The 12655-nt window shown below is 38.3% G+C and overlaps 1 protein-coding gene across 1 annotated transcript in view; it reads left to right on the top strand.

The window, feature by feature from the left end:
• TRIM44 (tripartite motif containing 44) overlaps window positions 1–12655 on the top strand; it is a 90235-nt gene that overhangs the window by 18590 nt on the left and 58990 nt on the right. Inside the window, exon 2 of the mRNA XM_080931012.1 lies at window positions 663–740. Within this exon, the coding sequence (XP_080787138.1) occupies window positions 663–740 (78 nt within the window). The remainder of the gene's footprint in view (window positions 1–662; window positions 741–12655) is intronic.

Genomic DNA, 12655 nt, shown 5'->3' with positions numbered 1-12655 from the left:
TATTTGTCCTAGGTTAGTCAACTAGTGACAACTTCAAAACCATGTGACTGATTCAAAAACTTGTTTTCTTAACTAGAGTCTAGTAATTCAATTTGAATTTAAACCTGAGCTGTTTTAAGTATATATAAATTTTAAGTATATAAGTATATGTAATATGCATACTTCTGTATCAGAGATGTAAAGTTTCAAAATAAAAATCAGTAGTCCATAAGAGAATTCTTTTGCAGGGTTTTGACATAATTGAGTCTGAGATGAGGCAGTGAACTCATCCTGTGTAAATTGTGTTTATTTAATTTTTCATCCCTCCCCTCTTCTCTTTCTCCCTCTGTGCTCCCCCCCCCCCTTCCTTTCATAGCCTGGCTGGCTTGGAACTCACTATGTAATCTAGGCTAGTTTCAAACTCAGAGATCCTCCTAGGTGCTGGGATTAAAAGAAAGTGCTACCACACCCAGCCACAAATTGTTTAAATTTTCACTTCCAACCATTTGCCTCTCCTTGTCCACAGAGAAGGGGAATGGGGCTGCGCACCATCCTTTCTTGTTGGTCCTCCCATCTGATAAGACAGATTTGCTTTCTGTGTCACTGTCCTCTGGCCCCCGAAATACTGTGTTTGAAAGAGCAATGATGTGCTACCTAGTGACTCTGACTATTTTTTCTCCTAGAGCAAAGACTCCGGTGGACTGAAGGCAGCTATGATAGAGTTGGTGGAAAGGTTAAAGTTCAAGAGCTCAGATCCTAAAGTAAGTATTGTTTTGAAATGAACTGGGTATTGGTACCTCAAGCATTTGTTCTCCTTGGTCTGAGTCCTGGGAATGTTAATTAATGATCATCTATCTGTACTTTCTACTTAGATTCAATTAAGCCTCTCCATCAAAAGCAGTGTTCTAATATGCTTGGAGAAAAGTCATCTATTTTCTTTTCATTTCTCCATTTTATGATTTATAACACATAATCATTAATATTTTTTCTGAATTACAGAGAAGTACATTTTTCATCTGTCTTTTTGAGACTCCTGTTCTCTGTTCCTGTTAGATCTAGCCAAAGGTATCTGAGCTACCAATTAACATAATTCTGGTCCCTTGACACCCAGCCAGTTGGGGACTGATATACCTTGTCTTCCCTGGCTTACAGGAGGCAGCAACCCCAAATATGTCTTTATCTTCATTACCTAGTGTCTGATCTAGGAAATTATTTGAACATCCTAGATTCTTTGCAAGATTTGAGGAGCTGGAAAATTGTTATTCTAGGGAATGTCAAACCAGAATGGGGGTGAGGGTGGAGGTGGTGGGTCAGGAGCTGAATGTGCAGGAGGGATTATGACTAGTAGATTTACTTCTCTTCTTACCGAAACACTTACCATACCACTGCCTGGTATTGGGACCAACTGGCTATGTTGGAAACTCAGAGCCTTTCACAGTTAAGTAGGGAAAGGAACATGCTTTTATTTTTGTGTCTCTCCTTTTTCTTTTTTTCTCACAAAATCCTTATCAAATAGGAGTACCTAAGAAGCTAGGTCCTGTGGTAAAATACATGGCAAGATATAACCATTTAAAATGTGTGTTTCAGAGGCATTAAGTTCATTTACAGTGCTACACAGCCATCATCACTGTCCTCCTCTGGCATATTTTCATTGTCCCAAACTAAAGCTCTGTCCCTATTAGGCACAACTCTTCAATTCTTCCTCGTTTCATATTTTTGATTGCTATAAACTCCTGGGAAGTTGTTCCTTATCCCAGATTAATTTGTTTTATTTTAAGCACAGCGAGTCCTAAAGGAATAGAACTATTTGCTCCAAATACAGTACATTGTGGAGATGAGAATCAGATAATTGTAGTGCCTTCACTCTTGTCTTCAACTCACACTGCAAACCAAGCATCAGGTCTCTACCTGTTCTTAGGTGTGGGTAAATACACTGTCCACAACTTTACCTTCAAGCCCCCTTTTTGTTACTCCAAGGCTTTGCTTGCATTTATATGGAGCTGGCCTGAGAAAGGGTGAATGTAAGTGGAGAACAACCAGCCAGTAAGGGAGGATAAAATGGGCCACTTTTAATATAAACTATTTGTAAAAAATGTTCTCAGAAATCAATTATTATCTTCCAAAAGTACCCTTAAGTTTTCTGTCTGTCCTGTTAACCTGCAGTGCCCTACCATTCCTCTTTTGGATTGACCTATTGGTTTGGGTTGCTTTATATACAGTGATTGAATATAAATTGAATAAAGATACAGGGGACTGAGCACTATCTCTGCCTCACTTCTTCTAGAACTCCCAAAGTCAACTTCAGACTGAATTTACTCAAAATTTTTGATTTACTATTTACTTACTTACTCCTTCACTCACTCACGGATTGATTGATTGATTGATTGATTGATTGATTGATTAACTGACCAACCGATTGATTGTGGGATTCTGTCTGCTTGTTTGTCTGTGCACTCTATGCATGCTGTGCTTATGGAGGAACTGGGGTGGGTTCTATTGTTGGGTACTCAAAAATATTTAAGAGAGATGAAGGCAGGTGAACATAAAAATATACATACTTACTTCATGGCATTAGTAATTCTGTCCAGAAAGTAGACACCTTTGTCCTTCACTCTAAAGTGGTTAAATGTGGTACATCTACAGTGAGATACTATTTAGCAATGAAAAATGAAGTAGTAATACAGGACATACTTTCAAGTACCCTTGGAACTATCATGCAGAGGAAAAATAACCTTTTCTCTTAGAGTTTGTTCGTTTTTTTACTTTCTTTCTCGTTTTTCTTACTTTCTTTCCTTCCTCCCTCTCTCCTTCCTTCCTTCCTTCCTTCCTTCCTTCCTTCCTTCCTTCCATCCATCCATCCATCCATCCATCCATTCATCCATCCATCTCATTAAAGATGGTTGTGAGCCACCATGTATTGTTAAGGAATTGAACTTAGGACTTATGGAAGAGCAGTATTTTTAACTGCTGAGCCATCTTTCTAGTCCTTAGTCAGAGTTCCTAATTAAGAAACTTTTAACAGAAAGCGATCATCTGGAGAAAAGAGAATATAAATTTATTTACTAGTATAACTCAGTGAATAGGCTTGAATTGAGGCGTGAATACCATTGAAATAGACCAGTTCTGGGAGATGGCCAAAGCAGGTAAACAGAGGGAGAGGCTCTGCATGGTACATTTGCATTGATAATTTAGAGGCACCTTCACTTTCTGTTCAGAGAGGGAGAAACTTTTAGACAGATTTTCTTTGTAAATTTCTCTCATGAGAGGTAAGTTTTGTGTGTTAAATAATTACAAGTCAGTTGTGGAAATGGTAAATGTGCTTGTCATTTCAGTACTCAGGAGACTGAGCTACAAGGAATGCTCTCAATTTGGGACCAGCTTGGACCACATAGTGAGATCTTATCTATAAGACAAAATCACAGTAACAACAGAGTGAACTCAAGATAACCTAAAAATGAATTGTTATTTGGGGTAACCTGTCCCATTATCTGACAGTTATATTTTGGAGTATCATGTCCAAGACATTTGAGGATATCATATCCCTTGCATAAGTTTTAAAAAGTTATTCACTTTACATGTACTTTAGCTCATTGTAACTATTAAGTTTTCAAGGCATACAGTCAAACCTTGAAAAAAATCAAGTACTGACTAAAAAATATATTCATATAGTTTTATGTAAAAATTATGTTAAAATCTGAAAAAAAAGTACTGACAAAAAATTGTATAATTTTAAGCAAAAAATGTTTAAAATCTGTACATTTATCTTTGCTTTGTAAAATAAAGTTGTAAAAAAAGTTATTCACATAGGATCAAATATTGTATGATTCTACTTATATAAAAACGGAGATTGGAAAATTTGTAGAAATAGAAAGTGGACTTGGTGTTTTCAAGGGCCCACGGGAGGGGCATTAGCGACATTTTAAAAGCATGGTTCTTTGAGGGATGATGAAAGGGCTGAGATGGATGGTAGTGATAGTTCCGTAGCCCTGGATGTTGCTAATAACCTGAGTAAAAAGGAGCTCACAGTATCCTTTTTGGTTTTTGTTGTTTTAATTTGGAGACAGGCTCTCTGTATTGCCCTGGCTGTCCTAGAACTCACTATGTAGACCAGACTGGCCCACAACTCACTGAGATCCTTGTGCTGCTGCCTCCTTAGTGCTGGGATTAAAGGCATGTGCCACCATGCCCAGCACACTTTAATGAATGGAATTATAGGACCTGTGGATTATATCTCAATAAAGTTCTTCACTGGAAATGTTAGCTGTGAGCAGTGTCTTTTTCTTCTTCACAGTGAGTGAGGGCCAGGAACTCCAGGTTCACTCTAGCACAGAACAGTAGTGTACACGCCACAGTTACTCAGCCCAGGCTTCTGGAACCAGCTCTGCCCCCAGGAGAAAAGCTTGGGCTCAACTTTTGATTGTTCAGTTTTTGCCTGTAAAAAAGGTGTATGGGTAATAGAATACCCTTCATAAGTTGTATGGAAGACTGTATGAGATAAAGTGTTTAGTATTGCATCTAATTAATGATGACTACTTTTAGTTTTCTGCTAGTCCTGCAGAAACCGCTTCAAAAGGGGGACCCTTTCAATCCATTCTGAAAAAAAAAATGGGTCGCCCACTTATAAAAAACTAGATTCTATATTGGATCAGTTAACACTTCTCATAGGACCATCTATATCTCTTTGAGTGATAATGATGTAATAATGTAAAATATTCAATAATCTTGTGATAATGAGCAAATAGATTGAGTTAAATTCTTTCAGTTGGGATCTCTTGGTGTGGCCAACAGGCTCACTTAGTGGGCCTGGTTTGGCTGTAGCTCTCTGCTCATGCAAGTCAAGGCAGATCCATCACGAGCATGTGCAGCTGTGTGTGTACTCCTGATAGAAACAAGAATCCACTGCATCTGTTGTGCTGTTCTGGGCTAAACTCTCTAGTTAGCAGAATTGCCTGGTGCCAAATTAAAAGAAAGAACAGTTGTTTCATTTAAGAGTTGCACCACTTGTAGCCCCAGTTTAAAGTAAATGCCATGAAGATTCTTAATTTCCCCCCTACTCCCTCTTATTTCCCCTGAATCTTTAGGCTTTGACTATGCTCTTTTTTTTCTTGGGGCCCTCAAATCATAGTAAACTCCTACATACATTGACTATAGGCACTTTAAAAGTAAGGTGGCAATGATTTTTGGGTTAATAGGTGAGCTGGAATATTGTTAGAAAATGAAGGGACTGAACATTAAATAGCTTAATAAAACTAATTTGTTGTGATGTCTGTGCTCCTTCCTATACTGACAGAAGACTTGATAATCTGCTCTGCTGAATGCTTGCACGGGCTGATTACATGGCTTATAGGGAAAGGGGAGCTGAGCTGTCTGATTCCTCCATAGCAGTCATGCTTCATGTTTGGAGTGCAGGATCGTATTTGACATTTAATTTAGGAGCCTGGGAACCTAGATAGAAAACTCTACAATGACAGTGGTGATAAAATCAGCTAGACTTTTATTTAAGAGCTTCTATCCCCCTATAATTCCTCCCCCTTTCCTGATAAGTTAAACCTTTCAAGAAATAAAATTATAGTATACTCAGCAAAAAGATGCTTTTTTTGATAACTTAAAAGTAAGTCTTCAAAGTACAACTCTCAGTCTACTGTAGTCTATATGTAGATGCTTTCAAGGCTGTGTAGGTATAAAATTATTGAGAATAATGCCTCTTTAATTGTCTCTGTATCTAGATCCAGGGCTAAAATGAACAAAAATTGAGGAAATAAAGTAACTTATGGAAGGTCAGACCTTATGATACCAATGAATTTTCTTTCTGTGATCTTTTTGTTTTGTTTTGTTTTTGTTTGTTTGTTTTTGTTTTTCAAGATATGGTTTTCATGTGTAGCACTGGCTTTCCTGGACTTGCTTTGTAGACCATGTTGGCCTCAAACTCAGAGAGGTCTACTTGCTCCCTGAGTACTAGGATTGAAGGTATGCACCACCACACCTGGCTTCTTTCTATGATTTTGATGTAGTATCTATAGGACATTATTGACATTTTACTATACAAGTACACTAGGAATAAATACCAATGCAGAGTTTATTCAGACTTTCAAGGTGAAATATTTATATTAAGCATGACATGCTTTTCTTTCCACCTATGGTGAAAGTGTCAGAAAGTCTGGTCCACTTGGCACAGTACCTATTATCTGTCATTTAATATTCTAGAGCCTTCACTTTTATCTTTAGAATAGAATTAATTGTATTGTGTTATAATTAATATTTTTAATATGGAAATTTTTATTTTTGTGGTGCTGGAGAGGAACTGGGGATTGTTTATATGCTAGGCTAGCACCCATATTACTGAATTATGAATGTAGGCCTCAAATTGGAGAGTTTTGAGGAGATATGAAACAATGAATGAACATTTGCTCTCACAGCCTTCAGGGATCTGAAAAGCATTTTAATGAGCACCATGGTTCTTTATTTTTGGATATACAGGTGTTGCTAAAATTCCTTCCTTGAGTAGAAACATGAACAGTGTCTATCCCTCCTCCTTAGGTCCAAGGGCAAACCAAGTTATAATTCCATCAAAGTTCACCCAAGGGAACCAATTAGTTTATTAGACTTACTTACAGAGCAATGAGTGAGAAATTATGGACCAGGAGCACAGGTGACCTTATAGTAGCACCCAACAAGGATGATAGCTTCCCTATAGCTGCATAGATGGAACCTCTTCCCCACATCGTTCCCCACCTTTGTACTCTAGTCTTTCCCAGAGACCCAAAGACCATATGTACTTAAGACAGACATACATAGGAGGGCTGGCTGGATACTCAGGCATGGGTTGCACGATCCTCCCTATTGCCTCCTTTCAAGAGAGTGCAAACAGGTAGCAAGCCCAGCTCTGATGAGCAGGTCCAGCTCAACTCCTGAAAATAGTGGTAGTTTGGTCTTCAAGCTGTCTTACACAAAACAGGGTATGAATTTCTCTTATGAAAGGAATAGGGTTTATATCTGCCCATAAAAGGACATAGGATAAGAGTCAAGTGTAAGCTTGATAAAACTGCTGTATCCACACACTCTGAATAGGTGCCACAGAGCAAAATGTGACCTGTCCTTTCTGCTTTGCTACTATTGTAGTCTAGACTATCTGGGATGATGCTCCGTCAGGTCTTATCAAACTAGAGAAGGTTGCCATTGCTTTTTAATGATGTGGAACTCCTGAGGCAAAAACTCAAGATACTAGATTTTCAGTTCCCAAGTGTGGAGTCTCTCTTTAAGAAAGCTTGCTAGACACAGCTTATGAGTGCTCTTGTGACTATTTCATAGAAGCCCACAGTAACTGTTCAGATACTGTTATCTCTTAGCAATAGATTACTCATTGGCCTGTATGCCTGGAGTAATATATAGCTCTTTCTATGTGGTATTTTAGGCTAAATTCATAAAAATCTCTATGAGAACAGTTATCCTACTTTACAAACAAACTTTTATTTGCCTGAACTTCAAAAAGTAGTTTCATAGAGCCAGTCCTGAAAACCCTTTTTCTAGTATATTTTGTATATTAGGCTACCTGGGTTCAACTATTGTGAGCCCTTGCAGGAACAAAGGCCTGGAATAGGAAAGTTCCATATTCAGTGTCTTTCTGAATGTTCCTGGTGTGTGTACAGTTATTTTGGGGTTAGTTTCCCTAATATGAAGTAATTGGATTTGAAGGGAAAGTGTTTGGGTCAAATGACAACTAGGGTGGAGGTTGAGAGGCGAGTCTTTCTCTGTTCTTTAATTACATATTTTAAATTAGCTTACAGAGAAGTGAGTTTCCATAGTGTTTGTCATACATCCTTAGTTTGGGTTAATCAAATCACCACTCCATCCTGTCCTCTATTTCCCCACCCTCACCCCTGTGTACAGCTTTAATTTCCAGTATTTCTCCATCTTCTCTCATATATGTCCTCTCCTCTCTCCTCACCTATGAGGATATCTTCACTTCTCCTCTCCCTCTCATGGTATCCTTTTAGTTTCCTGAACTTCATAGATATTTGTTCACACACAACTAAAAATTCAAGATAAGATCCACATATGAGAGAGAACATGTGTTTGTCTTTCTGGACCTGGGTTAAGAGATGAGTTCTTTTTAGTCTTCAGCAAATAGAGCAGGTCTCCTTTCTCTATGCAAATGTAACACGCTCAAAAATAGTATAAGTTCTGTGCTGTTGAACCCACAAACTTTTAGTGTCATTTTCTACCTCCCACTTCATTATCAGTAGCTGTCTCTCGTTTATGCTGTGTTCAGGTGCAGAGGAAACAGGAAAACAAGATGGTCTAGAAGCACTCCTTAGTTTTTATAGGTCCTGCATGTCCCTGGAGATCATCTACTTTTATATTCCCATAATGCAGGTCATCCTCAGAAGTGATGCTCAGAAGTTTGTGATTGTGGCCTCTGTTACGATTCTGGGGACAGGCAAAGAGGGAAGCATTTTAAGAGCAGCTGTCAATGTCAAGTCAATGCGAACACAGAATCCCCAGTGAACTGTTCAGTGTTGCATCCATTTCAGTGCATGTCACTGGGTTACTTATCAAGTTGTCAAGATGATAAAGTCACAGCAGCTGACAATAGGACAAGCAGTCCCAGAAGGAGAAGATGCTTGGCAGGAATGATGCATCCATAGTGGTTAGATGTTCATGTCTCTCACTAAAGGCTGTGTCTCAGCTGCCTGGGGTGGACAGTGCTCCTCTCAGTTTCATCAGCAGATTCACTTATGTGCTTATCAGACCCTTTCAAGACTCGAACCTCCAAGACACATTGGCCTCTGATACGGATACACAGGGCATGTATGTTTATGTTACGGAAGGAGAATTGTGGGGCAAAGAGGAAGAGGCATACCGCCATGTATAGGAAGCTCTACAACTTAGGGCTCAAAACCTGAAATTCATAGTTTAGGGAGGAAATAAATTCTAAAGGAAGGATGGAATATTTTTGATTGAGTTTTTGAATTATTGTCTGTGAGAATATGATTTGAAAAGTTAGAAATATAAACTGGGTGAAACGCTATCAAAGCTTCCAGTGTGGTGAGAGAGACTATGTGTAGTCACTTTAAAGTAAGATTGAAAGGATCAAAGGTGACATTTGAAGTCAAGGTCAGAAGGTAAGAATTCAGGGCCAAGGAGAAATGAAAAGAGTATTTAAGACATGGTTGAAAGAGATTCTAACCATAGGCTCACATCAAATGCCATGACTTAGAATTTTTAGAAAGCTGGCAGTGGGAGGGATAGGAGTAGGTTAAACGGCTATAATAGAGGGGGCAGGGAGGGCGCTACTGAAGAGCACTGTGAGGGAATGCTAAGGAGAGAAGCGAGTTTTCATAGATAGGAGAAACCCCAGCTATACTGTAGAAGGTTAAGTGTAGTGTGGCTTCATGCAGAACCAGTGGACTACCACTATATATATATATATATATATATATATATATATATATATATGCCCCATAGATTAGAAGGGAGAGAAGGAAAATAAAACAGCCTGGAGCTGGTATCCTGGATGCCTGCCTAAATGCCCCTTGAACGGAGGTGGGAGGGCATACAATGTTTTATGGAAAAACAAGATAGAAGGCAAATTATATACTCAGACTATGCAAATTTGAGCTCCAGCCAGCCATTTACTTGGGGCAGAGTTACATGTCTTTCCGCACTTCGGATTCTTCATTGTAAACTAAATATAATGATAGCTTTCTCACAGTGTACCTACCGTGATGGCTCACTGATGAAATATACACATAGAGCTTCTGATCGTCCTTAACACAAGAAATACTGGGGAGGGGGGACAAAACGCAGGGAGATAAGGAGTTGGTAGTGATTCAGCCTGAAGTGAGGTTTAAAGTACCAGAAAAGTATCCAGATGGAGATGGTCATGCATCAAGAGGAACACTAAGATGGTTGTCTGGAGAGAAAGTCCAGGTATAAAGGGCCTTCTCCAAGGTTTTGATGATTGTATTCAATAGATGGGATGGAATTGCTAAAGCAGAGTCTAGTGCTTCTCATTGCTTCTGTCAATGTCCAGAGACACTTTGATTGTCACAGCTGTGGAAGGGAGGATACTGCTGGCCATTATACAATACCTGAGCATTTCCCCACAGCAAGGAATTGCTACCTCCAAGTGTCTGTCAGTGGTGTAGGGTTGAAAACACACAATCATAGTGACATGTGAATAATGTATAGCATTGCCACAATGAAGGTGGTAATGAGGGGGCTAGAGAAGTGTTACAACTGTGAAAGAATTCAGACTAATGGTATAGCTCAAATTCTATAGACAGCTCAGTGGGAAGCAGTATGGAGTTGGTGACTAATGTATTCCTTAATGGTGGAGAAGAAAGGGCTGCAAGTTTGACACGTCTTAATAAAACTTTTTAAGGCTAGGAGAGATGGGTGATGCTGATGGGGAAGCATTAGAGTAGGAAAAGGTTCTTTTGTGCTTTTCTATACTTACTGGTGCCATGTCACCACAAATACTGATTTGGACTCCATTCCCCTGAAGAAGGAAGCTTCTTGTTTGGGTATCAAATGTGTTCAGAGACAAATCTAGATTGGTGAATTATTTTAGTTTATACAGCTATATCATTTTAGAAGAAAACTAAGTTTGGGGTCCATTTTTATAATTAAAAAAATGAGACTCTAAAAGGTTTAGTGACAGTCAAAATCACCTAGCTGTTCAGTTGTGAAAGGCAAGTTTGACTTAACATTCAGCATCTCTGGCCTTCCATTCGGTGTGTTTTATAGGCAGGATGTTGCATGAAGTGGTTGTCAGAACACTGAACAGGATGACTAGAGCTGAGTCCTTTGCTTTACTGTTGTTACCTGCTACATAATACTGATGAGTGTTACAATCACTGCAGCTTTGGTTTCCTTGAATTTAACACGAAGCCCTCATCACCTACCTGAGAACTAAGAAACAAACATAGGATAGTGTCTGGAATAGTCTCTGGATATGATGGATATTAATATTGATTTCATGCTCGTCCATGATGCCATTTCTGCTTAGCACATATTTGCCTCTTAATTTGGAGGATCATTATGAGTTTTAGTCATCTGGTATCCTCAAGAACAGGCTTTAGTTTCTAAAAATCTTTTGATAAGTATCTAACTGACTGATTGAATAAATGACTTGAATTACAGTCACTTTTTGTTCATGAGTTGGAATGCACATTGTCCTAACATACTCTGGAGGGCATCTACTTTTAGGTCTTGTACAACCATGCTAACAGTAATCCTCATTGCATTCTTCTTTCTATAAAGTGAGAGGTGGGCTTCAGAACAGTGTTGAATAAATCTGAAGACACACCAGTGTATCTTGGACCTGCCATTTCTAGTTTGTTTAGAGCTATAACTATCACAGATTTTAGACTTTGTCAAATGTCAGATGCTTCTTCAGGTTTTATTGATTTAATCACGGGGACTATGGTTAATTTGTTTGATGGGATAGATTATATGAACTAATTTTCAAGTGATGAATTAACCTTAGCATAGATTTAATATTTATGTACTGTATGATTCTTTTTAGACATTGATTGACATGATTTGCTAATAGCTTATTGAAGATTTCATTTTCTCTTTCCTGTTTTGTTATATAGTCTAAGATAGTGACAAACTCACTGTGTAGCTGAAGATGACTGAACTCCTAATCTTTCCACTGGGGTTATGTGTGTGTATCACCATGTCTACTTCCAACTTTTTCTTTAAGACATGCTTCTTTTAAAATTGTTACAAAATAAATACTATACATTATTATAGAAAATTTAGACTGAAGGGGTAAGAGTATAGGTTAGAGGTGAAGCACATAAAAATACATGCCTTTGTGGTCAGTTTCTAGCACTGCTCCTGTCTCAGATAGATAGATAGATAGATAGATAGATAGATAGATAGATAGATAGATAGATAGATAGATAGATAGATATAGAAAGATAGACAGACAGATTTTGTTTGGATTAAGACTTGATTGTTCAGTAGATACTATCTAGAAAGAAGTGTCTTGAGTCCATTTCCACCATTCTGTATATCTACTTTTCTTCTCTGAATTTGTAGAATTTTCTTTTTTTATTGACATCACATATAGTGAGACTATTGCTGACATTTCTGGAGAACTTTAGGACAGGCTGAAAAAGTATCAAAAACTCGTGGAGAAATAATGCCTGACGTTTCCAGGTAATAGAAACCAGCACAAAGCTTGAAGCTTTTTAAGAAGTGTGGTTTTAGCAGGATCGTGTCAATGACAAGGTGGACTAGAACTAGAAGGAGGTGTAGAAAGCAGGAGGTCTTGTACAGAACACTCACTCTTCCACATGCCCTCCCCCAGGGAGACTATTCCATAGGCTCTGGAGTAAGGTGAAGGCCATGACTCAAGTTATTTCTCAGAACTTTGAACTAGGTTGAAAAATATCCATCTGCTAATTGATATAAATGCAAGTAGGAGGATAGACAGATAAAGGCTTGACAGACTATTCTGCTTTTTACTCCTATGTTTTACTTCCTTTACAGAAGACGAAGTGTCTTGTTAAAAAAATATTTGAAGCAATAGGAAATGAGGAATTTAATTATTATTTTTATCTGATGCCCTCTTCCGGTGTGCCTGAAGAGAGCTATAGTATACTCATAAAATGAATAAACCAATTTTTTAAAAAGCTACATGGGAGAAAAACTGTATAGGGGA

This window comes from Micromys minutus (assembly GCF_963924665.1).
Source record: "Micromys minutus genome assembly, chromosome: 17".
Classification (NCBI taxonomy): Eukaryota; Metazoa; Chordata; class Mammalia; order Rodentia; family Muridae; genus Micromys; species Micromys minutus.
The sequence above is the reverse complement of the archived record's forward strand: the minus strand, read 5'-3'. Positions and strand labels throughout refer to the sequence as shown.